The 24,832-nt window shown below is 44.6% G+C and overlaps 1 protein-coding gene across 1 annotated transcript in view; it reads left to right on the top strand.

Annotated features, from left to right (window-relative positions):
• plxnc1 (plexin C1) overlaps nucleotides 1-24,832 on the top strand; it is a 157,860-nt gene that overhangs the window by 108,049 nt on the left and 24,979 nt on the right. The window contains exons 20-26 of the mRNA XM_080207165.1: nucleotides 255-364; nucleotides 508-567; nucleotides 6,247-6,374; nucleotides 8,252-8,447; nucleotides 9,765-9,911; nucleotides 18,687-18,873; nucleotides 23,591-23,694. Coding sequence (XP_080063291.1) covers nucleotides 255-364; nucleotides 508-567; nucleotides 6,247-6,374; nucleotides 8,252-8,447; nucleotides 9,765-9,911; nucleotides 18,687-18,873; nucleotides 23,591-23,694 — 932 coding nt within the window. The remainder of the gene's footprint in view (nucleotides 1-254; nucleotides 365-507; nucleotides 568-6,246; nucleotides 6,375-8,251; nucleotides 8,448-9,764; nucleotides 9,912-18,686; nucleotides 18,874-23,590; nucleotides 23,695-24,832) is intronic.

Genomic DNA, 24,832 nt, shown 5'->3' with positions numbered 1-24,832 from the left:
AATTTTGTAGGGTACAGAGTAATATTAAGTGGCGACTGCAGAATAATTTGAAGTGTGGGTTATGTAGTAACATTGGAGGTGGAGTTTACAGAGTAATATTGGATGGCATTTTCAGGGAAAACCAAAGGCGGATAAATTGTTCTTCAGTTCTTAATTGGGGAATTATGAGTGACTTGAAAGTGAAGTAACTGATGGGGAAACATCCTCCACTGACTGTATCTGAATTGAATCAGTTAAATACCCTTTTTTCTCAGGTTTTGTTGAGCTTCAGACTGAAGGATCAGATGTACATTTAATTGATGATTGTGGCAGCATCCCATTCCTGGATTACAAACATTTTGCTGCCCGAACATTCTTTCCTGAGGTAACCTTTATAACTTTATCTTTTTTCAACACATTTCATATTTACAGCGATTAAATTATTTTAGAGCAGGGTTTTGATGATGCCTGTGAACCTGTCTCTTAAGTGACTGGGCTTACATTTTGTCCTTTTTATGCTTTCTGTAGCAGGGAAATGGAGAATATGTGCCCAACTTTATCAGAGATCCAATCATCACTGCATCTCCGGTATGTTTTGTACTTATATCCATAACAATTACTTTCTGGAACTTTCTAGTTTGAATTATTGTGTACAATAGAGTTAAAATTGGTCCTGCATGTTAACTCCATAACTAACTGGAGTTTAAATTAGATGATAGTGAATATGAACAAAAGAACAAAGAACAGTAAAACACAAGAACAGACCCTTCGCTATCCAAGCCTGCGCCAATCACATTTACCTATCTATCCAACCACTTATATCCCTCTATTGCCCGTTTGTTCATATGCCTGTCAAAATGTGCCGAATGTAACTACCTCAAGCACCTCAATTGGCAGTGCATTCCAGGCCCCTACCACCCTCTGTGTAAAAAAAAACACCACACATCTCTGCTGAACCTTTCCCCCTTATCTTTAATTTGTGCCCCTTTGTAATTGTCATTTCTGCTGTAGGAGGGTGGAGGGCAGGGGAATGGCGAGGAGAGGAAAATGGAAAGGGAAGGGGAATGGAGAGGGAGCATGGGTAGTGAATGGGAAGGGTGGAAAGGGAGAGGGGAATGGGGTGGGGAATGACAAATGGGGTGAGGAATGGGGAGGGGGAAATGAGGTGGGGAATGGCGGGGTGGGGAATTGGGTGGGGAATGATGAGGGCAGGGTAAGGGAAGAGGAGGATGGGGCGAGTGTTACAACTCGCTCATATTACCCTTCACACGCACTGCACTCAACCCACTGCGCTTTTTCATTGAAGCCAAAGAACAGTCATTCTCCTTCGTTTGATGTTTTTCCATTGTGAGAGCCTAATTTTCTTGGAGGTGGGGACCCATTTTAAATGACTGTTAAAGCGTCCAGTAATAGTGGATAAAATAACTCTCCAGCTCTTGGCTAACAGGAAAATGTGGGTGGTTCATGAGAAGAAAATGGGCACCCTGCTCAAGGTGTTCCCAATTAGAATCCCTACAGTGCAGGAATAGGCCATTCGACTCATCGAATCTGCACCAACAACAATCCCAGAGCCTTTCCTTGTAACGCCACCTATTTACCCTGCTACTCCATCTGACACTAAGGAGCAATTTGGCATGGGCAATTAACCTAACCTGCATGTCTTTGGACTGTGGAAGGAAACCAGAACACCCGGAGAAAATCCATGCAGACGTTGGAGGCACTTATCATTCTGTGCCCTCGGCCCATAAGTTGGAGTACCAAGTGCTGCCTCCTATCCTAATGACTGAGTTTGCCCCTGCACAAGTGCAGGTGGGGTATTCTCCTCTAGGGCCACATTGGCCCCAAATCCAGAGGGTATTCGCACAAATATCTAAGCTGTCTAATGTCATGACTTCTACCACCTAAAAGGACAAGTGTGGTAGGTACATGACAAGACCACTCATTATCCTGACATGGAACCCTATTGCTGTTCCTATACTGTTGCTGAGTCAGAACCCTGGAACTCTCCCCACACAGCACTATGGGTGTACCTACATAACATGGACTGCAGAAGTTCAAGAAGGTGGCTTACCACCGCCGAGGGAAATTAGGCACAAAATTAGAATAAAAGAAACAGAATGGATGGCACAGTGGTTAACACTGCTGCCTCACAGCTCCAGCCACTGGGTTCAATTCCAACCATAGGCGACCGTGTGGAGTTTTCGCATTCTCCCCGTGTCTGTGTAGATACTCCAGTTTCTTCCCACAGTCCGAAAGACATGCTGGTTAGATGCACTGGCCATGCTAAATCCTCCCTCGGTGTACCCGAACAAGTGCCCGAGTGTGGCAACTAGGGAATTTTCATAGTAACTTCAATGCAGTATTAATGTAAGCCTATCTGTGACACTAATAAATAAACTTTTTTAAAAACTGTCAGAGAGTCGGTGCAGACTTGATGAGCCAAGTGGCCTCTTCTGCACTATAGGGATTCTAGGAGAAGAAGAAGACACTAGAGTAAAAGCGATGTACTGCAGATACTGGAAATCTGAAATAAGAATGGAAAATGCTGGAAAAACTTGAGCAAAGATAATGAGGGACCTAGGAGATTGTGACAAAGATGTGTGGGGCACAAGACAAAATAAGTGTAACGGCATTGCCTGGTGACCTTCACACACCATAATACTACCATGGTATGTAGGAGCAGAAGTAAGCCATTTGACCATCAAGTCTGCACCACATTTGATGAGATCATGACTGATCTGATGTATCTTTCCTTTGATAAGGAACCAAGTTTTTCATAGTATTCCAGCTGTGGTTGAACTGGTTGAGCAAGATTTCCCTTTTTTTGCCACTGGCAATGCACACCCACCTGGGCCACTGGCAATGTATACTCACCTTGTCCATTGGCAATGTGTGCCTACCTAGTTCACTGGCAATGTGTACTCTCCTTGTCCACTGGCTATGTGTACTCACCTTGTCCACTGGCTATGTGTACTCACCTTGTCCACTGGCTATGTGTACTCACCTTGTCCGCTGGCAATATGTACTCACCTTGTCCGCTGGCAGTGTGTACTCACCTTGTCCGCTGGCAGTGTGTACTCACCTTGTCCACTGGCAGTGTGTACTCACCTTGTCTGCTGGCAGTGTGTACTCACCTTGTCCACTGGCAGTGTGTACTCATCTTGTCCACTGGCAGTGTGTACTCACCTGGTCCGCTGGCAATGAAGATCAGCTAGATCAAGATGAGTGAAGTCCAAGGTAGCAGTAATGTCATCCAACATGTTGGAAATCACCTGCAAAACAATGAATAGACACTCAGAAGGAACTCTGTCAGCAAAGGCCTTTACTTAGCCAAAGAAAGCAGTCGTCCTTTTTCAGTCTTTAAAGGCTTTTCAGATTATCAAGTTTGCAGAACAGTCATTACAGGGTCCATTCAGTTTGAGAAATTCAGCTGTTAACACTGAGGAAAAGGGTAAATTTACAGTTGTCTCTTAACATATTCAAGTAACAGACCAGACAGGTTCACTGGGTGTTTTGTTTGCACCTCCAAACACACTCCTGGTTAAAGGCAAAAATGAGCAGGATCATGTCTGGTTTCCTACATGCCAGGCTCACAGACACCCACCTCTCCAACCCACCCTACACACTGGATGTGATCTTGTTGTAGGTAAAATAATACCTCGAAGACTGTTAGTGAGTCAAAATACAGTGGTTTTTATTTCAAAACTCTGGGGTTTATTCCAGAATTTTGGGAGAAGCAGGGACTACCAAACTTCTCTTAGAACACAAACACAAGTGGGCATTTATATATCATGAGTCTTAGTGTTAATCACGATTCAAAGTTCCAATTCCCACCAGACCTCGTGTCTTCCTTCCTTGGTCATGATTCAGGCCCAGATTTAACCAGGAACCACAGTCCTGCAGTCACGACACAGGCTTCAACCTGGTCACGATTCAAAACCCCTCTGCAGCAGTACCGGCATCCCTGTCTTTGAAGTTACTTGTGCGATTGCGGCTGTCGCAGCAGGACTCTTCCTATTAAAAGCCGGTATTGCGATCTGCCATCAGCAGCTGTCAAAAGCTGGTATTGTAAACTACCATCTGTGTAACAATGTCCAACTAACACAAATAGGTAAGATTTGCAAAGTCTACAAAATAACAGCCACATTAAACTATCTGTCTTTATACAAATGAGAGTTAAAGCATGTAACACATGAACAAATAACTTATATTATTGCCAGGAGCAGTATAAGCTTGAGAGGATCAGTCATGATGAAGCATTATGCTTGTTACATATTCTAGGTACAAAATTCATTAACCCTTTCCCTTCTGGGAGATTTTGTTATGGATTTGCAGCAGATGGAAAGGATTGAGTATGTGAATATTAAGGAGGAGGATGTGTTGGAACTTTTGAATTCTATCAAGGTAGATAAGTCGCCGGGACCAGATGGGATGTACCCCAGGATACTGTGGGAGGCGAGGGAAGAGATTGCAGAACCCCTGGCGATGATCTTTGCGTCGTCAATGGAGACGGGAGAGGTTCCAGAGGATTGGAGGATTGCGGATGTAGTTCCTATTTTTAAGAAAGGGAACAGAGATAGCCCGGGAAATTACCGACCGGTGAGTCTGACCTCAGTGGTTGGTAAGCTGATGGAGAGGCTTCTGAGGGACAAGATTTACGAACATTTGGAGAGGTTTGACATGATCAGGAATAGTCAGCATGGATTTGTCAAGGGCAGGTCGTGCCTTACAAGCCTAGTTGAGTTCTTCGATAATGTGACTGAACACATTGACGAAGGAAGTGCCGTGGACGTAGTGTACATGGACTTCAGCAAGGCGTTTGATAAGGTCCCCCATGCAAGACTTCTTGAGAAGGTGAGAGGGCATGGGATCCAAGGGCCTTTGGCCTTGTGGATCCAGAACTGGCTTGCCTGCAGAAGGCAGAGAGTGGTTGTGGATGGGGCTTTTTCTGAATGGAGGTCAGTCACCAGCGGAGTGCCTCAAGGATCTGTTCTGGGACCCTTGTTGTTTGTCATTTTCATAAATGACCTGGATGAGGAAGTGGAGGGATGGGTAAGTAAGTTCGCTGATGACACGAAGGTCGGTGGTGTTGTGGATGATCTGGAAGGATGGCAAAAGTTGCAGCAGGACATAGATAGGATGCAGGACTGGGCGGAGAAGTGGCAGATGGACTTCAACGCGGATAAATGTGTTGTCGTCCATTTTGGCAGAACCAACGGGATGAACGAGTACACTATTAAGGGCAGAAGTCTGAGTAGTGTTGAGGAGCAGAAGGATCTTGGGGTCCGGGTCCACAGGACTCTTAAATCGGCCTCGCAGGTGGAGGAGGTGGTCAAGAAGGCGTATGGTGTACTGGCCTTCATTAATCGAGGGATTGAGTTTAGGAGTCGGGAGGTAATGCTGGAACTTTATAAGACCCTTGTCAGGCCTCATTTGGAGTATTGTGCGCAGTTCTGGTCGCCTCACTATAGGAAAGATGTAGAAGCTATTGAAAGGGTGCAGAGGAGATTTACAAGGATGTTGCCTGGACTGGGAGGCATGCCTTATGAAGTTAGGTTGAGGGAGCTGGGACTCTTTTCCCTGGAGAGACGAAGGTTGAGAGGCGACCTGATAGAAGTTTACAAAATGTTGAGAGGAATAGATAGGGTGGACTCTCAGAGGCTATTTCCCCGGTTTGAAATGGTCGCTACGAGAGGACACAGATTTAAGGTGCGGGGAGGGAGGTTCAGAAGTGATGTTAGGGGTAAGTTTTTCACTCAGAGGGTGGTGAGTGAATGGAATCGGCTGCCGTCAGTGGTGGTGGAGGCGAACTCGCTGGGGTCTTTTAAAAGACTTCTGGATGAGTATATGGGGTTTAATGAGATTGAGGGTTATAGATAGGTCTGTAGGTTGGTAGGTGATGTGGTCGGCGCAACTTGTGGGCCGAAGGGCCTGTTTGTGCTGTAGTGTTCTATGTTCTATGTTCTATGTTCAGGTACAACATTCATTCACCTTTTCCCTACTTAAATCTTATCACCCGTTCACGCCACACTCCAGCTGCAGTGAAGACAGAGATTTTGGTGACAAGCCAAATCTCCATTCGCTGCAGCAGGATGGGAAAATCCCACTGGTATGAATGATGAAAAAATTCCTGCCATTATGATTTTAGAAGGCATTTTTCCATTAATACTGAAAATACCTGATCCACCGTTCTAGATTAATATACAAAATAACCTATGTATGAAGAGATTTTATGCAACCATCTTCCCATTACTGTTTTATTTGAAGCAGGCACATGGAGATGACAATCTGAATGAAGGATATAACGCCTTGTACGACTTCCTGAGTAACAAACAGTTTTTGGTGACTTTAATACACAGTCTTGATCAACAAAAGGATTTCTCCATTAAAGACAGGTTAGCTAATCGATATCTCTATCGGTTAATTGCTTTTCAATACAGTTAGGCTTTCTTTTGTTCCCTGGGTTGATTCTCTCAAAATGCTATTGTCATTGTCAATATGTGATACTGAGAGAGTGGTTCAGAGGGTTTAACTAGAATTAACTGTGTTTTGTATCAGAACAAATGCACTCAATAATCACTTTTCCTTTGGTTAATTCTTTATATTCATATGGGGCTTCGGGAGGAAGGAGTTACTAAAAATAATTAATTGTCTGTTGTGGTGGATATAGAGATGGTGGAGATTACTGGGACAATTGCATATGTTCGTTTCCAAAGGTAAACAAGCAGGTAAGGAGGGATAGAGTGACTTTCCTCCTTTCCCACTCCTTGTTTGACCTTAACAAGTGTTATTAAAAGGATAAACTTGCCAATTCAGAGAATATTTACCTGTTTACGTGCTGTGACTATAAAGAGTGACTCCAAGAGTCACTTCTAGGCTACAGTTCAGTGTCCAAAGTGATTATATCCAATGCTCGTTCCACACCCAATTGAATGCCCAGGTGATTGGATGTTTTGTTACTGGGGTCAAGAATTGGTCTATTTACACTCCTCCAAGGTGATTGTTTCCGATGAGGTTTTCTGGACAGGCTGACTCAATTTTACTGGCTTGGAAACTTGTAAGGTACAGTGAAGTAAATGTTCATTCATCTTAGTAGCTGTTGTTTTAAGTCACTTTTTAAAAGAATGTTGGTGTTCACTCCTTTTCAAACTCCACCAGTGTTTGTCAACCCATGGCTTTATAACAACATGATAACAGTACTGGCATTGATAGGAACTTAAATAGAATTGGTGATGATCAAAACCATGGAAATAAGCATGCAGTCCCTCCAGCCTGTTCTGTGATTCAACTAGATTCTGGCTGATCTGTGTCTTAGACCTGTTTCCGACCTTAGCTCCAGATCCTTTGATATCTGTTGATTTCAGGCTTGAAAGCTCCAATTTACATGCATGGACCTTTGAGTGAGAGAGTTACAGATTTCACTACCCTTTATTTTAAGCAATGCTTGAAAGTAATTGCATTGGAAGTAACTCAGAGAGGATTCACTAATCTGATTTCTGGGATGAAGGGTCTGTCTTATGGAAAAGCTTGAACAGGTTGAGCCTCTACACAATGGAGTTTAGAAGAATAAAAGGTGATCTTATTCAAACACATAAGATCCTGAGGGTTGCCAGAATAAATGCTGAGAGGATGGTTCTCTTTTTTGCAGAATCTAGAACTAGGAGGTAGAGTTTCAAAATAAGGAGTCACCCATTTAAGATGGTGATGAGGAATTTCTTCTCTTAGAGGATCGTTAGTATTTGGAATTCTCTCCCACAGAGAAGAGTGAAGGCTTGGTCATTGAATATATTTGGGGCTGAGTTAGACAGATCTTTGATTGACAAGGGAGTCAAGGTTATTAGAGTACAGGCAGGGAAGTAGAGTCAGGTTACATCTCTGTTCTGATGTAACCTGACTCTCATTAACCACCAGGTCAAGCTGCAGGGCCAGAATGGTCTACTTCTGTTCCTATTTCTTATGTTCTTATGCTTCTTGATTTCATTCCTGAATGGCTTAGCTCTAACTTGAAGGCTATACCCATGTGTTTGGCTTCCCCTCTGGAGAAAACAGATCACTCTAAATCTTCTAAACTCAAGGGAATACAATCCAGCTTTAATTTAACCTGTTATGCCCTGGTATCTTACATGTTCACTGATGTAAAACTCTATCCATGTGTTGGCGTTCAAGAGAGTAAACACTGAACTGGACTCTTTGACTTTAGAGCAGTATCCAAACACTGTCATTTGAATTCCTAGATGCCACTCTAAAAATGCCAACTATTTGTCATTAACAGGTGTAAGTTCGCTTCGTTCCTCACCATTGCATTTCACAGTAAATTAGTTTATCTGACGAGTGTGCTTGATCACCTCCTCAAAGACTTGATGGATGGATCGACTGCCCAGCCAAAGCTGCTGTTACGTGGCACAGAAACGGTGGTTGAGAAACTGTTAACCAATTGGGTGTCCCTGTGCATGTACGGCTTTCTGAGGGTAAGGACTATTCATGGTGCGCTTTGGAGTCATGGTGCATGGTGGGTATAATTTTGGCTATTGTAAAGTCCCTTCTTGCAGTTCAGTTTTCAAATCATCCTGACTTATTCTTTAATTCTTGGATTGTGCAAATCACTAACATTTATTTCCCACCCCTAACTGCCGCAAGAAGGTGGTGGTGAGCCAGTTTTTTGAACTCCTGGGTAGCAGTTTGACAAACCTGAGCACTTGTTTTGGTACTTTTTGAGTTAGCCATATTGGTGTGGGACTGGAGTCACATGTAGTCCAAACTGGGTAAAGACAGCTGGTTTCTTTCCCTGAAGAACATTGGTAAGTCAGTTGAGTTTTTGCAACAGTCTGACAACCATGATCTTACTGAATGGTAGAGCAGGCTTGAGGGGCTGAGTGCTCTCTACTCTTGCTTCTAATCTTCAGATTTTAAAAAACTGAATTCAAATTCGCAAACTGCCATGATAGGATTATGAACTCAATTTTCCTGGAAAATTGGTTCTGTAACTTACCCACTACACCAATGCTAAATTTACTGACAGCTGTTCCTCTTGTGGGAAGAAGTTGTGTGACCCTTGTGTTACAGTTTGTGTAAATTTTTCAGCAGACACGATGCTGAGTCAAACACTCCAGGATGGTCTTGGGTGTTGAGTTATACCAACTAAAAGCATCTCAGATCTTTGCTCAGTTAGTCATTCATAGTTGAGATCACAGTAAGAATGATATATTTGGCCTCATGACCTCTACGTTAAAGGGAAGTTGTTTTTAATGTCAGCCCGAATTTTTGATCCTGATTGTAAAAATTCACTTAACACTGTTGAGTTCACAGCAAAAAGAGAACTTCCGCTGCAGGCTAAGCTTTCAAAGAAGAGAGAGCTGTATCTGATGCTTACTGAGAACAGGATGTGCTGACAGACAGTTCTCCTTTAACTATGATTTTAATGCCCCAGAAACCAATGAACTGACCACCACCCACACATATCTGTTAACAATCTATCAGATGTTTAGAGGAACTCAGTAGTCTTCCCAATATGCACATGATGGGCAAAACTTGTTCCAGGCTCTAAAGGTCAAAGGGTATGGGGGGAGAGCTGTAGTATGGCATTGAGATGGAGGATCAGCCATGATCAAAATAAATGGCAGAGCTGGCTCGAAGGGCCGAACAATCTCCTGCTCGTATTTTCTATGTTCATGTCCTAAGGTTTTGAAAGGTGCTATAGAAATGCAAGTCTTTCTTTCTTTTAATAATTTGGCTTCATTAAATGGCTGATGTATTTCTCATGAGAGTTGTCGTCTTTCTGAATGTAGGAATCTGTTGGCGAGCCATTATTTAAGTTAGTGTCAGCAATAAAGCAACGGATCAACCTGGGTCCAGTGGATGCAGTCAGTGGTAAGGCATTATACACAATAAACGAAGACTGGCTATTGTGGGAGGTTACAGACTTTAAAACTCTGGTACGTACAATCTTAATGAAAACTCATTTGCACATGTTAATTAATTGTCATTAATTGAATAAAGATGGAACTCCTTGCTGCTACTAAACTCTGGCTTATATGTAATATATGCTGTGTAATAGAGTGGGACCTTAAGCCTACATTCACCATCCGCGGGAAAGGTATATGGGCTCAAAATGTCGAGAGTATTAAAAAGCGTGATTCTTGCAGCGAGATCACGTTTTCTGATATTGAACTAACTTTGCCAGTGGAGTGAAATGGAACATGCTGGAAAAGGCCTGGAACCTAATTTGGTTGCATCAGCACATCATTAATGAGCATTCAGTCTGGGTCTGGGTATTGAACCTGTACCAAATATTCAGCTGGTACCAGCATGGCCATTTACAAGAGCCCTAAGTAAGTGTGAACCTGGCACCGTCAATTCCGTGGGGGATATCAGAGATGAGTGCTCAGGCAACCGTTACTCCCCAGGCAGTCCAACACTCAAGGAGCACCAGTAAGAATGCTGGGGATGCATACAAGTACAGCTCAGGGCCAGGGTGAAGGTCACTGTCACCATCGTGGGGGGGTTGAGAGTGTGTTTGGGGAACTCAGAGACCTTACCTTTCTTGGTAATTGGGTCACCTCCTGCGCTGAGGGAATATGCTGACTGCCAAGCAGGCATCTGCTCTTAGTTTCTCCATTCTGTATTAGTGTTCAAACTGTAGCTGAGTGGTTCTTTGCTGGTGCTGCAAATTGAGTGGAAGGTAGCCACAACAAAAGGTAGTACTGGTTGCAACTGTGAGGTACTGGGGTCTTGCTTTGGGATAGGCCAGTTTGAAGGGCACTGTGGAGGTATCAGTGATAAGAGCTACCTTGCCTCAAGACTCATAAAGACTTTCTCACTTAGGTGAATGCAGTGAAACCTACAATCCTCATTCTATTAATGGTGCGAGACCAGAGAGAATTATTGGCAGGAAGTTTAAATCCACTTCTCTGCAAACTCTCTCAGGACGGGCACTAAGAATGCACTGATTGCTCATATACAAGGCTGCTTAACTGCGCAGCATCAAAGAGGCTGAAGAACGAGACCATCATCTAGGAAATTGCTTGAAAAGCTAATTGCATGCATCAGCTGCGTCTCATCAAAGTGAATGTTATTGCCAGAGCAACTTACTGATGATTCTTGGAGGAGTTTACCATGCCAATTTATATATATCCTGAGTTAGATCTAGTTGCACACTATTCATCCAACTGGAGCGCAGAAAAGCTATGTGGAGATGTGGCTGCAGCATCAGAAGGGATAGTAGGAAGTAGAGCAATAATGGGATCTAGTTGCACAGTCTGGGGTCTGGAACACCAAGCCCCAAGAACGTAGACGAGACTTTTAATAGGAGCCTTAGCAGTACACAGCTCACACTGGACCACACCCTGGCAAGGTAGGATGGTGGTAACTGGTACCACTCCCCCTGTTCAATATCATATTTGGCATCATTTTTGAAGTGTCCTGTCAGGATACAGACCTTATTATCATGCTGTATAGGGCCTGGACTTATGTTCTTTGTGGGTGCTGAAAGGGTGGGAGTTGGTGGACATAAAATATGTGGGTCAGATGTCAAAAGACAATAGAGGCTCAACACTATTCGTCAACTGGAGCACAGAGAAGCAATGTGGAAATGTGGCTGCAGCGTCAGAGGGGATGGTGGGAAGTAGAGCAGTAATGGGAAGCACAAGGGTGGAAGTTACAGACACGTGGTGCAAAGAGGATTAGATTCTGTTATGACTCCTCAGCGCTCATGGTGGTGGTCTTAATCTTTCAGCGCATAATTCATGAAAATCATGAGGCTTGTTGAGTTCTACTTTCTACTGATCGAGATTGACCAGCAGCAGAGACAGTGACATGCTGATGGACGTAGCCAGGACCAGCAGCCTGCACCAGTAACTTACAGCTGCTTGGGGAGCAAGACTGCACATGGCAGAACAATGTTGGAAGCAGTGGCAGCTAACAGTCTTCTGGCATTGGTGTTCCAACCTTCAGTTGTCCGCACTGCAGTACTTGAGAAGACTGCAACTATCCCGGGACAGTGGACCATCTCTACCACATACTGCACAAGCTGGCACCAGATGAAACTGGAGGACAGCCAATGCCTATGGCCATTAAATTTATAGCTGCTGTGAACTTTATTTATGACCACACAATGCCCTTCATGCACATGTGTGCCCGTTTCCCAGGGAGCGCCCATGACAGTTGCGTCTTGGACTATTCACAGATCCTGGCTGTCTTTGAGGGAAATCGAATCCAATGGGGATGTGGGAAGTTTCACCATGGTGCACTTCTGCCTATGGCTAAAGCGACTAGTTGATGTGAGGCAGGTTCTGCCACAAGTGCTGCAGGTGAAGTTGTTACCAGACGTGGTTGTTTTTGGTGTTGATGTCTGTTATCAAGTTGCTGTCGCTGATCACCATAGTGGTGCATTTTATATTCCTTTGTTGTCAGCTAGTGTCTCCCAGGTGCAAAAATCTATATTCAGGACATTCCTTTCATGTTTACAAACATTTCTGAAGCGGAACTTGAACATCTCACTGCTCATCTGCGCCTGGTCACCTCGCCATACAGATAATGCAGGAAATTGCCTCAATGCCAACATACTTGGGAGGTCTGGCCTTTGAGAGAACATTTATCAGTTTGTTTTCCATGAATTTTCCAGAATATGCTAGGAGTGGTAAAGGTGAAAAATGGTCAAAGCTGGAAAGCTTACAACCTTTAAAAAATATTTGGATGAGCAGTTGAAATGTCATAATATTCAGGGAGATTGGACAAGTGTAAATAAATGGGATTCGTTCCTTTAGTGTTGGATATTGTCAGTGCAAACTCAATGGGCCAAAGGATCTTTTCTGCACTGTGTGACTCTTTGACTCCATTGACAAGCGATCAGTATAATCGGCAAGGAAAATCTCATCCCTCCCCCGCATCATTTACCAAGACAGCCTAGAATGTGCAGTAATGATCATTCATTGGGTTAATGAGTGAGCCTTCAATTTCCAAACTGACTCAGAGACAGGAATTTAGACAGAACCACAAGAAAATAGTTAATAGGACATGGGAAAGTTACAGAAAGTGTGGTTAAGGGGGTGTCATGCATAAAGAGATGATAGCATGAATACATGGGAGCCATGTACAAAAGGAGAGAAAGTAATAACAGATGGTTACTGAGCTGTACTCCTCATGAGTTATCACTCTTAGAGAATTGGAAAGGTTCATTGCTAGCGTTGTGATTCAGCAATAATGCTCTCACATATTGACCTAAATTTCAAATCAAATCACGTCCAGAGGCTTGAGCACATAACCATTATCGTACTGAGGGAGTTTCCAGAGTTTCTATCTTTCAAATTAAGGTTACATTGAGGCTGTGTCTGTACTCTCAGACAGACACAAAAGTTGACTGGAAACTGGTGAATTTCCCAGTTAGCAGGTGTCCAGATCAACATTTCTCCCTCAACCAAAACCTAAAGTAAAATTTTCCGGTAATTATTTCATTGCTGTTTGTGACAGCTTTATATAGTAAAACTGACCAACACATTTCCTAGCGTACAGAGTAACCACAGTGCAACAAAACGAGTATTTCATTGGCTGAAGTTGTGAAAGGCAGAGGCACAAGTTCTTTCTTTTTGAGCTCTGACTTCAGAGGATCAGTAATCACTGTTCTGCTTTTTTCTGTTGGTCTAATGTTTTAATTCTGCAAAGTCATGTTTCTGACAAAATGATGAAGTTACCTACATCAGTTCCTTTTTTATTTAACCACTTAGCCTCTGTCTTGTGTTAAAGTATGGGGAAATGGTTCCATTTACAAACTGTAGTACATTATTTTTTCTTTTACTCATGTGGACAACTGCTCCCGACTGCTGCGTGCATTTTGCACAAGGAAACGAAGGGATATCTTGCATTTATACAGCATGTTAGTATCTCTCCAAAACTCTCTCAAACCACATTGCGCACAACAAGTTACCTCAAACTGAAGTATAGGCAAACATGAGAGATACTTTCAATATAGTTGAATCCTGCGTTGAAATAAGTAACCAGTGGCCATAGATTTCCCAGTTTAATTCCAAATTATACGTAAATTAACACCTTAGTTGAAAGACGTTGGGGGTGATTTAGAGCCCACACACACTATCTGCAGTAATGGCGGCGTTTGTTCAAAATTCAGAGATTTGTGCCGGTGAGTTTCTTAGCTCCAGTCTTCCTGGCCCCTCAGTTGTGATGTGGCCTGAAACTTGCCATGGGACTGCAGAATGCTCATTTTAATACATTAGCATTTCATTAGCTGGAAGTCTGTCCAAGATTCCCACCATCCCCTCTCATCAGATATTCAGTGGGTGCTAGCGTGGCCATTTACAACAGGTCTACGGAAACCAAGGGGGGTTTCAGAGATGAGTGCTCAGGCAGCCAGCACCCTCTGTGGTGTGCTCTGCTCAGGGGGCATTGGAGAAGACTTGGGGGACACGGATAAGTTCAACTCGGGGCCAGGGGTGGAGGTCCCTAAATTGCCATTTCAGGGAGAGGGGTTGGGAAGGGTCCATTGCAGGCCTTCTCTATCCTTCAGGTCAGTGTGGCCCCTGCTCTAAAAGGGGTTGCAAAGGCTGCCTGTGTCCTCTTTCCTGGGTTCCTGTCCATATCACAGCTTCAGGAATGCCCTTCCTTAGTGAGGGCTGGCAAGAGGATGGGAGAGACATAACACTGTCATTCTCACACTCCATAGAGATGAGACGTCCAGTGAGCGCGGTGGTTCCCCCAAGCTTGGCAATAATAACAGAATGGATGAACAAAGTGAAACTTATTGACAAATATTCAGAATAAAATGGTGACCTATATTTATCCAGAGGTATGTCGCTCTGAATGGGGGCTGTCGGATGGGCCAGGGATGCCCAGGGTCCCCTGGCTGGAGGCCCCAAGATTATATTCCTGCTGATTCTCTTCCCTTCAGGTTCCCGGGGCCCCCTGTGCTCCTTCATGGGATGGGGAGCAGTGGGAGTGAGATCCAGAAGCCCTGCTATCCTCTGGTGCTGACAGTCATGAATTCCCACCAGTGCCTGCACTATGCAGTTGAAGCCTTGCACGTTGGGGCGGACACCTTCAGCCATGGGGTGCACATGCTGCACTGAGGTCTCCACTGTGGATGCCAACCTTGCAGTGTTGGCCTGAGTACACTGCAGTGACTCCACCATCTCCTTGGATAGAAGCAATGGGACTCTTTGCATCGGCCTTGCAGTCCAAGGAGAACTGCTGTCATCCCTTCCTAATACTCATGACTCTGTCTTTGCAGCTCCAGCAGCTGTGGGATGAATGGGCCCAGAGGCTCATCATCACCCTGAAGCTCAGCAGAGTCCTGGGCTCTTGCATTCCTCCCAGTGTTAGTTCCCTGGGACATTCCTGCCTCTGTGATCGTCAGTTGTGAGGTGGTCACCATGAGTGACTCAGGAGACTGCCCACCGAGGTCTGAGTATCTGTGCTGGTGCTGAGTGCGGGTGACAGCTGGGATGCATTCTCCACAGTGGGGTCCAGCTGTTCCAGGTGGCGCGAAGATAGTCTGGCCTGTTTTGGTGGTCAGCTTGTGAGAGGGAGCACATGGCATCAGTGCATTACATAAGACACGGTGGGAAAATTGTTCACTCACTTGAGCCTTGAGAAATGACAGCATTGTATTGAGGTTTCTCACACTTCTTTGCTGTTCTCACTTCACTAGCAGCACAGGCACGCTCTTCCTCCTCCCCGGCCAGCTTAAGGGCTCACTCCTCAAAACGTGAGCGGGTTCGCAGCTTGGGCATAACTCCAGCTAGCTACGCTCACTCATGCCTATTGTGCTACAGTTTGTCCTTCAGTGACACAGATAGAGAGGGTGTAGGTGGGAGTGTGGACATTTAAGACAGTGATGTGGTATGGCAGGCACAGCGTTTGGGTGGTAGCTGGAGTGTGTGGAGCAGAGCAGCTACTAGGGGAACAAGGTGATTGTGGGAGGGATGGAGGGAAACTGGTGCCTGTTGCTGGCAGAAGCCAAGGCTGAGTGTGAAAGGTGTTAGAGGTGCGAGGGGTCCAGTGGGAGAGCGGGGGTGGTTTACTTAACCTGGCTGAGCTAAGAAGGCTATTCAGCTTCTTCCGACAATGCCAACCTGTCCTATTCTGTACTGCACTTGGGCGGCATGGTAGCACAGTGGTTAGCACTGCTGCTTCACAGCTCCAGGGTCCTGCGTTCAATTCTTGGCTCGGGTCACTGTCTATGTGGAGTTAGCACATTCTCCTCATGTCTGCGTGGGTTTCCTCCAGTTACTTTGGTTTCCTCCCACAGTCCAAAGATGTGTGGGTTAGGTTGATTGGCTGTGCTAAGAAATTGCCCCTTAGTGTCCAGGGTAGTGGAGGTTAGAGGGATTAGTGGGTATAATATGGAGGGATATGGGGGTAGGGCCTGGGTGGGATTGTGTTCGGTGCAGACTCAATGGGCCGAAGGGCCTCTTTCTGCACTGTAGGGTTCTGTGTTCTGTGCACTCAGCAGGACTGCCACTGCAGCCCAGATGGGGATGGCCACCCTGCTGGACAGCTGTCTCCTGGATTGTGGGTATAGGGTTTCAGCCTCTGCACCACTCCATCAAGCAGTCTGGTGACCAGCAGTAATAATGATTACCATCTCCTCCATTAGGGGAAGACATACAGCTATACCTATCACTCACCAGTGTGATAGGTATAGCTGTACCTACTGCCTGCAGTTGTATGCCATCTTTTTCTGCAACAGAGAGGGAACTGTGTCAGAGAGTGTAGTGTGATGCGTTTGTATAATGTGGTTGTTATGGATATATAATAGGCTGTGTGCAAGCTGTAAGATGCGGGTGAGAGATTTGCAGGAAGACCATGTGAGAAAGGGTGGGGTGAAGCTATGAGTGTTAGATCAGATTCTTGGTTGATCAAGAATGTTCGTAAATGAGTGGTGAAGTATATGATGTGTTTCTCAGCGTGTGAGCTTTTGGTGCAGTTGACGGGAAATAACATTCACTCATGTGAGGTAATTGATGGCGTTTTATGCAAGTCTTCAACGTGAAACTCCTGACAGTGACTGTCACAGCTACTGCTCCCAATTCCATTGTAAACTTTGTCTGGAGGGTCTCTTTTGCATAGATGACCTTTCTCCCCTGCACTGGATCATGCTGTCTACCATGTTGGGCTATCGCTGAGTTTTTCCCAGAACAGAATCAATTGTAGAATGACTTCCTCCACCTACTTCAGCCAGAATACACCTCTCCTTTAGGGCAAACTAGCTTTAAATGGTGAAGGCATCACAATTTTACATTCCTTGCTCAGGCATGCAGCCATTCAATAGCGTGCAGGGTTCTGGCTGCATACAACAATCATGTAAATTAAAAGGCAGGAAAAAGTTTCTGAAATATCGCAATCCCCAGACCTATTTGGGAGTTACCGAGTTTCATGGCTGACACCTCTGACTGTGTAGTATCCCTTAAGTACTGCACTGGAATGTGTATATGAGTGGCTCATGAATCCCAACCTTCTGAGCCAGAGGTAGGATTGCCAGCAACAAACAGAAGCTGACATGTGAGTACACTGTACAGCTCAGAGACATTATGAGGCTTTGTTGTGGATCAAGCTCAATGTTATGTTTCCTGCCCCATGAGTGATTGGTGGGGGTGGGTTAGTGTTTGAAACTTGGCATAAATCAATGTGATGTCAGTGCTCCGTTTCCGAACAGGAACAGAGGGAGGCCATTCAGCCCCTTGGGACTGTTATTGCTAGTCAAACAGATCATGCTGTTTTGTATCTGATAACCATCTTGCTCTTAATTTGTTATTCCCTCACCTAACAAAAGTCTCCCAATCTCAGTTCTAAAATGTCCAGGTGAACTCCAGCTTTATCAGCTTTCTATGGGAGAGAGTTGCAGAACTTGTGTATGTTTTTGCTGAAACTATCCCTGAATGGTCTGACTCTAATTTTATGTTTATGTCCTCTTGTTCTGGACTCCCCACCAGAGGAAATATTTTCTCTCCCTCTACCCTGACTCCTTTAATCATTTAAATACTTCCATTTGATCACCTTTAACCTTTTAAACTGAAGGGAATACAAGTCCAGTCTATGTGACCTGTCATCACACTTCACCTCTTTGTCCCAGTATCATGTTGGCGAACACAAAAAGCTGGAACCAATATCAGGTTTGGACCTCATTAGGATGCAGTGGGCATTCTGTCCGGTTCACAACTGGGAGGCAGGAAAATCTGGCAACTTCTTGAACAAACTCTGCTAGAAGATGCCAGTACAGTGATGAGTGAGCTAATTGAGAAAACTCTGCTATCGATGTTCATATGGTGTGTGGGGTGGAGGAACAGTGCCTTATTACCATCAGACGGTAGACAACAGTCTGAGTGTGAAGCCAGGAGGAGCAGTGCTGCTGCACCAGGTATAACCTGTGAAGCAGATAATGTCCAATTCTTCTCCAGTTATTGCAATCAGTCTTACAGTCTTTTTATTTCTCACTTGACTTGTGTGTAACTTGAATCAACAACAATTCTGACATGAACCCCAGGAATATTCTTCAACAATATTCATAAATGATGAGTGTGACATGATGTGTGGAACTTTATCAGATATCTTCTGAAAATCCACTTTGTGGGAGCTCCCAGCAGTTCATAGTCTGAAAGATCACTGTGACATTTTGCACAGGTTAATGCCATAATGATGAAATGATGAAGATTGTTTTAAATGTGTTGGGCCTTATTACTGTGTGATCTCTCTCCTGGCAGAAACTGGATGTTTCATTTCAGCTGAACACTGAGGCTGATGATGACAGTGATCTGGACAGCCAGCCCAATATTGAAGTAGATGTTTTGGATTGTGACACTATAAGTCAAGCAAAGGAGAAGATTTTTGAGACGTTCTTCAACAAATTTGGTTATTCACAGAGATTCCAAATGGAAGACATTGACCTGGGTAATTTCTCTCATGCATTTTCAATTCAATTTTAATTTAAATTTCCTTTACAAGCCTGGGGCATCTAAACTCATGATGCGGATATGCCGGCGTTGGACTGGCGTAAACACAGTAAAAAGTCTGACAACACCAGGTTTTAGTCCAACCTATTTATTTGATAATATACTCACAAGCTTTCGGGGTTAGCCCCTTCGTCAGGTGGCACCTGACGAAGGGGCTAACCCCGAAAGCTTGTGAGTATATTATCAAATAAATAGGTTGGACTAAAACCTGGTGTTGTCAGACTTTTTACTGCATCTAAACTCAACAGATTCATGCAAATTGCAATGCCCCTTGCTGCTCCAGTTCACGTTCTGAAATAAAACCTAATGTTTCAATAATAAAAGGCTTCTGGCTTTTGGCCATTCAGTTTAACATCCGGTGGGGTACTCGCACCAATGGGAGTGGACTAATAAAAATCTCCCCATTGAGTCAGGTGGCTCAATGGCTTCTCCACATGTGACATAAAAGGGTCTTTGTTACAAGTGTAAACACAATACTTTGTGTTTATATAGAACCTGTAACAAAATAAAGCCATCCAAAGGCACTTCACAAATTATAATAAGGCCAAAACTTCCTATGTGAAAGTCCTGCCATATGCCAATCAATGGCAATGTAATGTGGTATTGGGGCTGCTGGAGTCAGCAGGGCCGAGCCCTGCTATCCTGAAAATTCAGGGCTTGGAATTCTCTCTGTAAATCTCTCCACCTCTCTTTCCTTAAAACCTGCCTCTTTGGCCAAGCGTAGGGTCATCTAAACTAAGTAGTAGAGGTGGAGAGGTTTAGAGAGAGAATTCCAAGCTTTGAATTTTCAGGGTAGCAGGGCTCAGCCCCTGCTGACTCCAGCAGTCCCTATACCACATTACATTGCCATTGATTGGCATAGGCAGGACTTTCACTTAGGGAGAACCACCACTTTGGAGAGCACTTGGCCAGACATCACTGCAGTGGTCGGAAGAGGGACTGCAGGGAGCTTCTTCGCACTAAGTCCCGAGAACTGGAGAACATGGTATGTGGCAGGCCCCAGGTTGGAGAAGGTAGGGAACCCCCTAGGGAGTTGCAAGGGGGGTAATCAGGATCATGGAGGATAGGACAGGGGCACGGAGGGACTGGAGCTTAAGAGTAGGACACTCCCTGTCAGCACAGGGCTTCTGACAGAGGTTCCCTCACCTGAAATCCAACTACCTTTATTTGAACATTTCCTCATTGAACTGTCATCTGCCTGCCAACCAGAGAATTGAGACTGGGCAGGAAACAGCCATTAAGTAGCTACTTAAAGGCCTTATTTGGGACAGGGGTGGGTTTCCCGAGGACTTGCCTATCCCAGTACAAAATGGCCATCAGGTCAGGGCAGGTGAGAACCTGAATGGAATTCCACCCATGCATTTTCACACCCCTCCCCCACCCTCTCAGAACCTGCTGGGGTGGGGGAAGCATAAAATTCTGGCTCAAAGCTTAGGGGGTCAGGCAGCTGAAGGTACAGCTTCCAAGTTGTGGAGCAAAGAAAGTGGAAGATGCACTAGAGGCCAAATTCCAAGGAGAGTAGCGATCTCAGTAGGTTACAGGGCTGGGAAGGTTACAGTGATGTGAGGCACGAGTTGGCCTTGATAAATTGGGGAGAATTACTTAAAGGGATGACAGTGGATAGGCAATGGCAAACATTCAAGAAAAGCGTGGAGGAATTGCAGCAAATGTTTATTCCCATCTGGCACAAAAGCAAAATGGATAAGGGCCATCCATGGCTTACAAAGGAAATTAGAAAGAGTATCCAGTCCAAGGAAGAAGCATACAGATTGGCCAAGAAAAATAATGACTGGGAGCAGTTTAGAATTCGGCAAAGAAGGACTAAGGCATTGATTAAGAAGGGGAAAATACAGTACGAGTGTAAGTTAGCAGGGAACATAAAGATTGACACTAAGAGTTTCTATAAATATATGAAGAGAAAGAGGTTGGTGAAGACAAATTTAGATGAATGTATAATAGGGGACAAAGAAATGGCTGAGCAACTGAATACATGCTTTGGTTCTGTCTTCACAAAAGAAGACACAAATCAGGTGCTAGAAATGTTGGAAGATGCAAGATTTAGTGAAAGGGAAGAACTGAGGGAGATCAATATTCATAAAGAAATGGTGCTGGGAAAATTGACGGGATTGAAGGTGGTTAAATCCCCAGGGCCTGATAATCTACATCCCACAGCACTTAAGGAAGTGGCTCGAGAAATAGTGGATGCATTGGCCGTCATCTCCCAGGATTCTATAGACTCTGGAACAGTCCCTGCAGATTGGAGGGTAGCTAATGTCACTCCAACATTCAAAAAGGGAGGCAGAGCAAAAACAGGGAATTATAGACCAGTAAGCTTAACATCGGTAATGGGGAAAGTTCTCAAATCCATTATCAAGAACTTTATAGCGGAGCATTTAGAAAGTACTGGCAGGATCAGACAGAGTCAACATAGATTTATGAAGGGGAAATCATGCTTGACAAATCTGTTGGAATTCTTTGAAGAAATGTGCAGCAGGACCTGGGTGTCCTTGTGCACCAGTCATTGAAGGTAAGCACACAGGTGCAGCAGATGATAAAGAAGGCAAATGGTATGTTGGACTTGATTGTGAGAGGTTTTGAGAACAGGAACAGGAATGTGTTGTTGCAATTATAGAGAGCCTTGGTGAGGCCACACCTAGAATATTGTGTGTGGTTTTGATCTCCTTTTCTGAAGAAGGATGTTCTTGCTCTCGAGGAAGTGCAGCAGAGGTTTATCAGGCTGATTCCAGGAATGGTGGGACTAATGTATGAGGAGAGATTGACTAGGCTTGGATTGTTTTCACTGGAGTTCAGACGAATAGGGGAGATCTCATAGACACTAATAAAGTTCTAACAGGACCAAACAGGGTAGATGCAGTGAGGTTGTTCCCAATGGTGGGTGTGTCCAGAACCCGTGATCACAATCTGAGGATTCAGGTTGGACCATTTAGGATGAAAGTGAGGAGACATATCTTTACCCAAAGAGTGGTGAGCCTGTGGAATTCATTACTGCAGGAAGTAGTTGATGCCAAAACATTGAATGTATTCAAGAGGCGGCTAGATATAGCACTTGGGGAAAATGGGATCAAAGGTTATGAGGAGAAAGCGGAATTAGGTGATTGAGTTGGACAATCAGCCATGATTGTAATGAATGGCAGAGCAGGCTTGAAGGGCCAAATGGCCTCGTCGTGCTCCTAACATCTATGTTTCTATGCAATACTGGGAGAAATAGGTTGTCTCATATCCTGTTGGTCATAGAGGAGAGTAAAGAAGAATGAAAGCTTGCAACATGTCAAAACCATAACGTTGTTTTCATATCTTCTGATAACTTCACAACTTGTAGATAAACTCGCTTCATTGTTTTACTTTCCCACTGTGGTTCACCTTCAGTTGAGGATGTGGAGGAGACAATATCATATTTATCCTTCAATTTGCTGAAAACCATTCTGCAGTTCTTTTATCTCAGAGTAGACCTCACCACCATATCAAATCTGATCACTGAGCAAGGAGGCGGTTTACCAAATGCTGCACAATTTATTTATTATTATTTGATATCACAAAACTTGAATATTGCTGAAATAAGAGACACATTTCCGAAGCCTTTCATCTCACACTCATCAGGACAAACACAAGAATACAAAATTGCAAACGATCAAAGCACTATACTGCAGAAGAAAAGGGTGCTAATAGATTGGCAAGTTGGTTTTGATGAACCTCCCACGCTGCTACAAACAACAAATGCAATTAAATTCCTGTCTTGTGGCAGTGCTTTAGGAGCTGATGCCATTCCAGCTGAGGTCCACAAGGCTGGAGGTCAGTGCCTGGTCAAGAAACTCACTGAGCTCTTTCAGTCAATGTGGGAGCAAGGAACCATCCACAAGAACACAAAGGTGCTTCTTTGTCCACCAGTAGAAGTGGAAAGAAACTTACCACAGTCAGGGATGTGTCTCACTTCCCTGCATTGCTGGTATAATCTTCACCCCTTGTCATGCCACAAACTTCACCACTTTCACTTGAGGTGCCTTCGGAAGCTACTGAAGATCAAATAGCAGAACCAAATATTAGACAGTGAGGCTTTCACCTGAGCAGGCAGGCCAAGCATCCACATCACACTGAGGTAGTCACAACTGAGTTAGACTGAACATATAACCCAAATCCTTAGCACCTGCTTACCAAAGTAAATAATCTGTAGTCAGTTTGAGTCAGAGGTGTGTTCTCATGCAGCTTACAGGAAGTGCTAGAAAAATACTCTGAAGGTTTCACTTTTGGGGTTTAACCTCGAGTTAACTCCTGAGAGAAGCTTGCCCAGAATCTCTGCATCTGGTGCCACCAACTAAAAAATGGTGGGGACTCCTTCGAAAGCAAGCTGATATCTGAGGCAGAAAATACGAGGTGAGGGTATCTCAAGTAACCCATCTGAAATTCGGTTGTCTGCTACATCCTGTCCTATTTACAGCAGAACATACTAGGTGCAGTCAGCTCAGCAGCCTCTGGTGTACTCACTGAAACCTGAGCCAACACCCCAGATGATGATGGTTATCTTTACCTTGCAGGATGAACAAGGATTGGTGTTTACAGGCAGTACAGAGAATAATCATATCTGCTTGGTTAGATTAGCCCAGTCACTGATTATTTTACTGTTTCTGTATTGGTTCTAGAACTTGTTAAGGATGGAGGAAACCAAATACTACAGGATATCGACCAGTCATCACAAGTTCTGGAAAATGGGATAAAGAAGTTAAACACAATTGGTCACTATCAGGTATGAGTCTGTTCAAGGTCCAACTATTGCACTAATCAATTAGCAGCAGTTTTACTTTAAAGGAGATCAGAACATGGAAGGGGTGAGCAGGATGTGGAAAGGAGAGAACACGGTATGGCGAGGGGAGAGAGAAGGGCGTTCACACTCATATATACTGACACACTCACATCCAAACACAGCTCTGCCCTGAATGTGGGAGAGGGGAGAGCAGGGTATGGGGCAAGGTAGAGCAGGGTGTAGGAGAAGGGATCCAGTTATAGGATTTGGGCAGAGCAGTGTTTGGGAGTGAGTGTGTCAGTATATAGGGAAGTGTGTTTAGCTGAATTGGCTGGTCAGCTGGTTAGTGATGCAGAATGACACCAACAGTGTCTGAGATGTGGTGACTCTCAGGTTAAAACATCTCAAAAGGTAGAGCAATCTATGTTTATCTAGGACCATGGTGACTTTTGAGTGTGAGTGTAATGTGAGTGTATGAGCAGAATTTTACAACATTTTGTCTAAGCGTCGGGCAGGTGTGGAACTGGGCGAGTTATTGGGTGCATTCTCAGGCCTCTCCACATTCACTCTGGCTGCAAAATTTTGATCAAGTCCGTTGCTCACTGCAGAAGTATGTGGGCAGGGTTTAACGCACCCAAAAGCCTGTAGAGAGAGGTAGTGTGCATGTGCAGGCCTCTGATGCTGCACATGCACATTAACAGTAGCAGGGGTCTGACAGACAATGAGAGAGCTGTCAGGCCCCTGCTACTGCAGACAGCCTGAAACTGCACCCCCCCCCCCCCCCATTGAGGACCTGCCACGCTCCCCCCCAATCGCTTGCAGAGTGGCAGCGAGTCCCTAGCCCCACAGGCCACACCCCCAGGCACTGCAACTCCCTCTTTACCCTCAGCCTCTCCAGGAAGCCGCAATGGCCTACGGTTCCACCTGCAAGGCCAATACAATTGCTCCCGGTTCATGGGGCACAGATGTATTCCTCCCTAGCGAGAACCTCTCCCAGCGAGACCATAAAGGCAAGCGAGCCCGGACAATTGAGTGGCAGGCTTGCTAACGCATTGAAATTGACATTTCAATAAATTTAAATAAATTAACCAGCCTATCTCCCGCAAGAGACTGAATGGGCCGGAAATTCCATATGTCGAAG

The sequence above is a fragment of the Carcharhinus amblyrhynchos genome, chromosome 19, assembly GCF_965287045.1.
Source record: "Carcharhinus amblyrhynchos chromosome 19, sCarAmb.v2.hapA, whole genome shotgun sequence".
In the NCBI taxonomy this organism is placed as follows: domain Eukaryota; kingdom Metazoa; phylum Chordata; class Chondrichthyes; order Carcharhiniformes; family Carcharhinidae; genus Carcharhinus; species Carcharhinus amblyrhynchos.
This window is presented reverse-complemented; position numbering and strand designations above follow the sequence as displayed.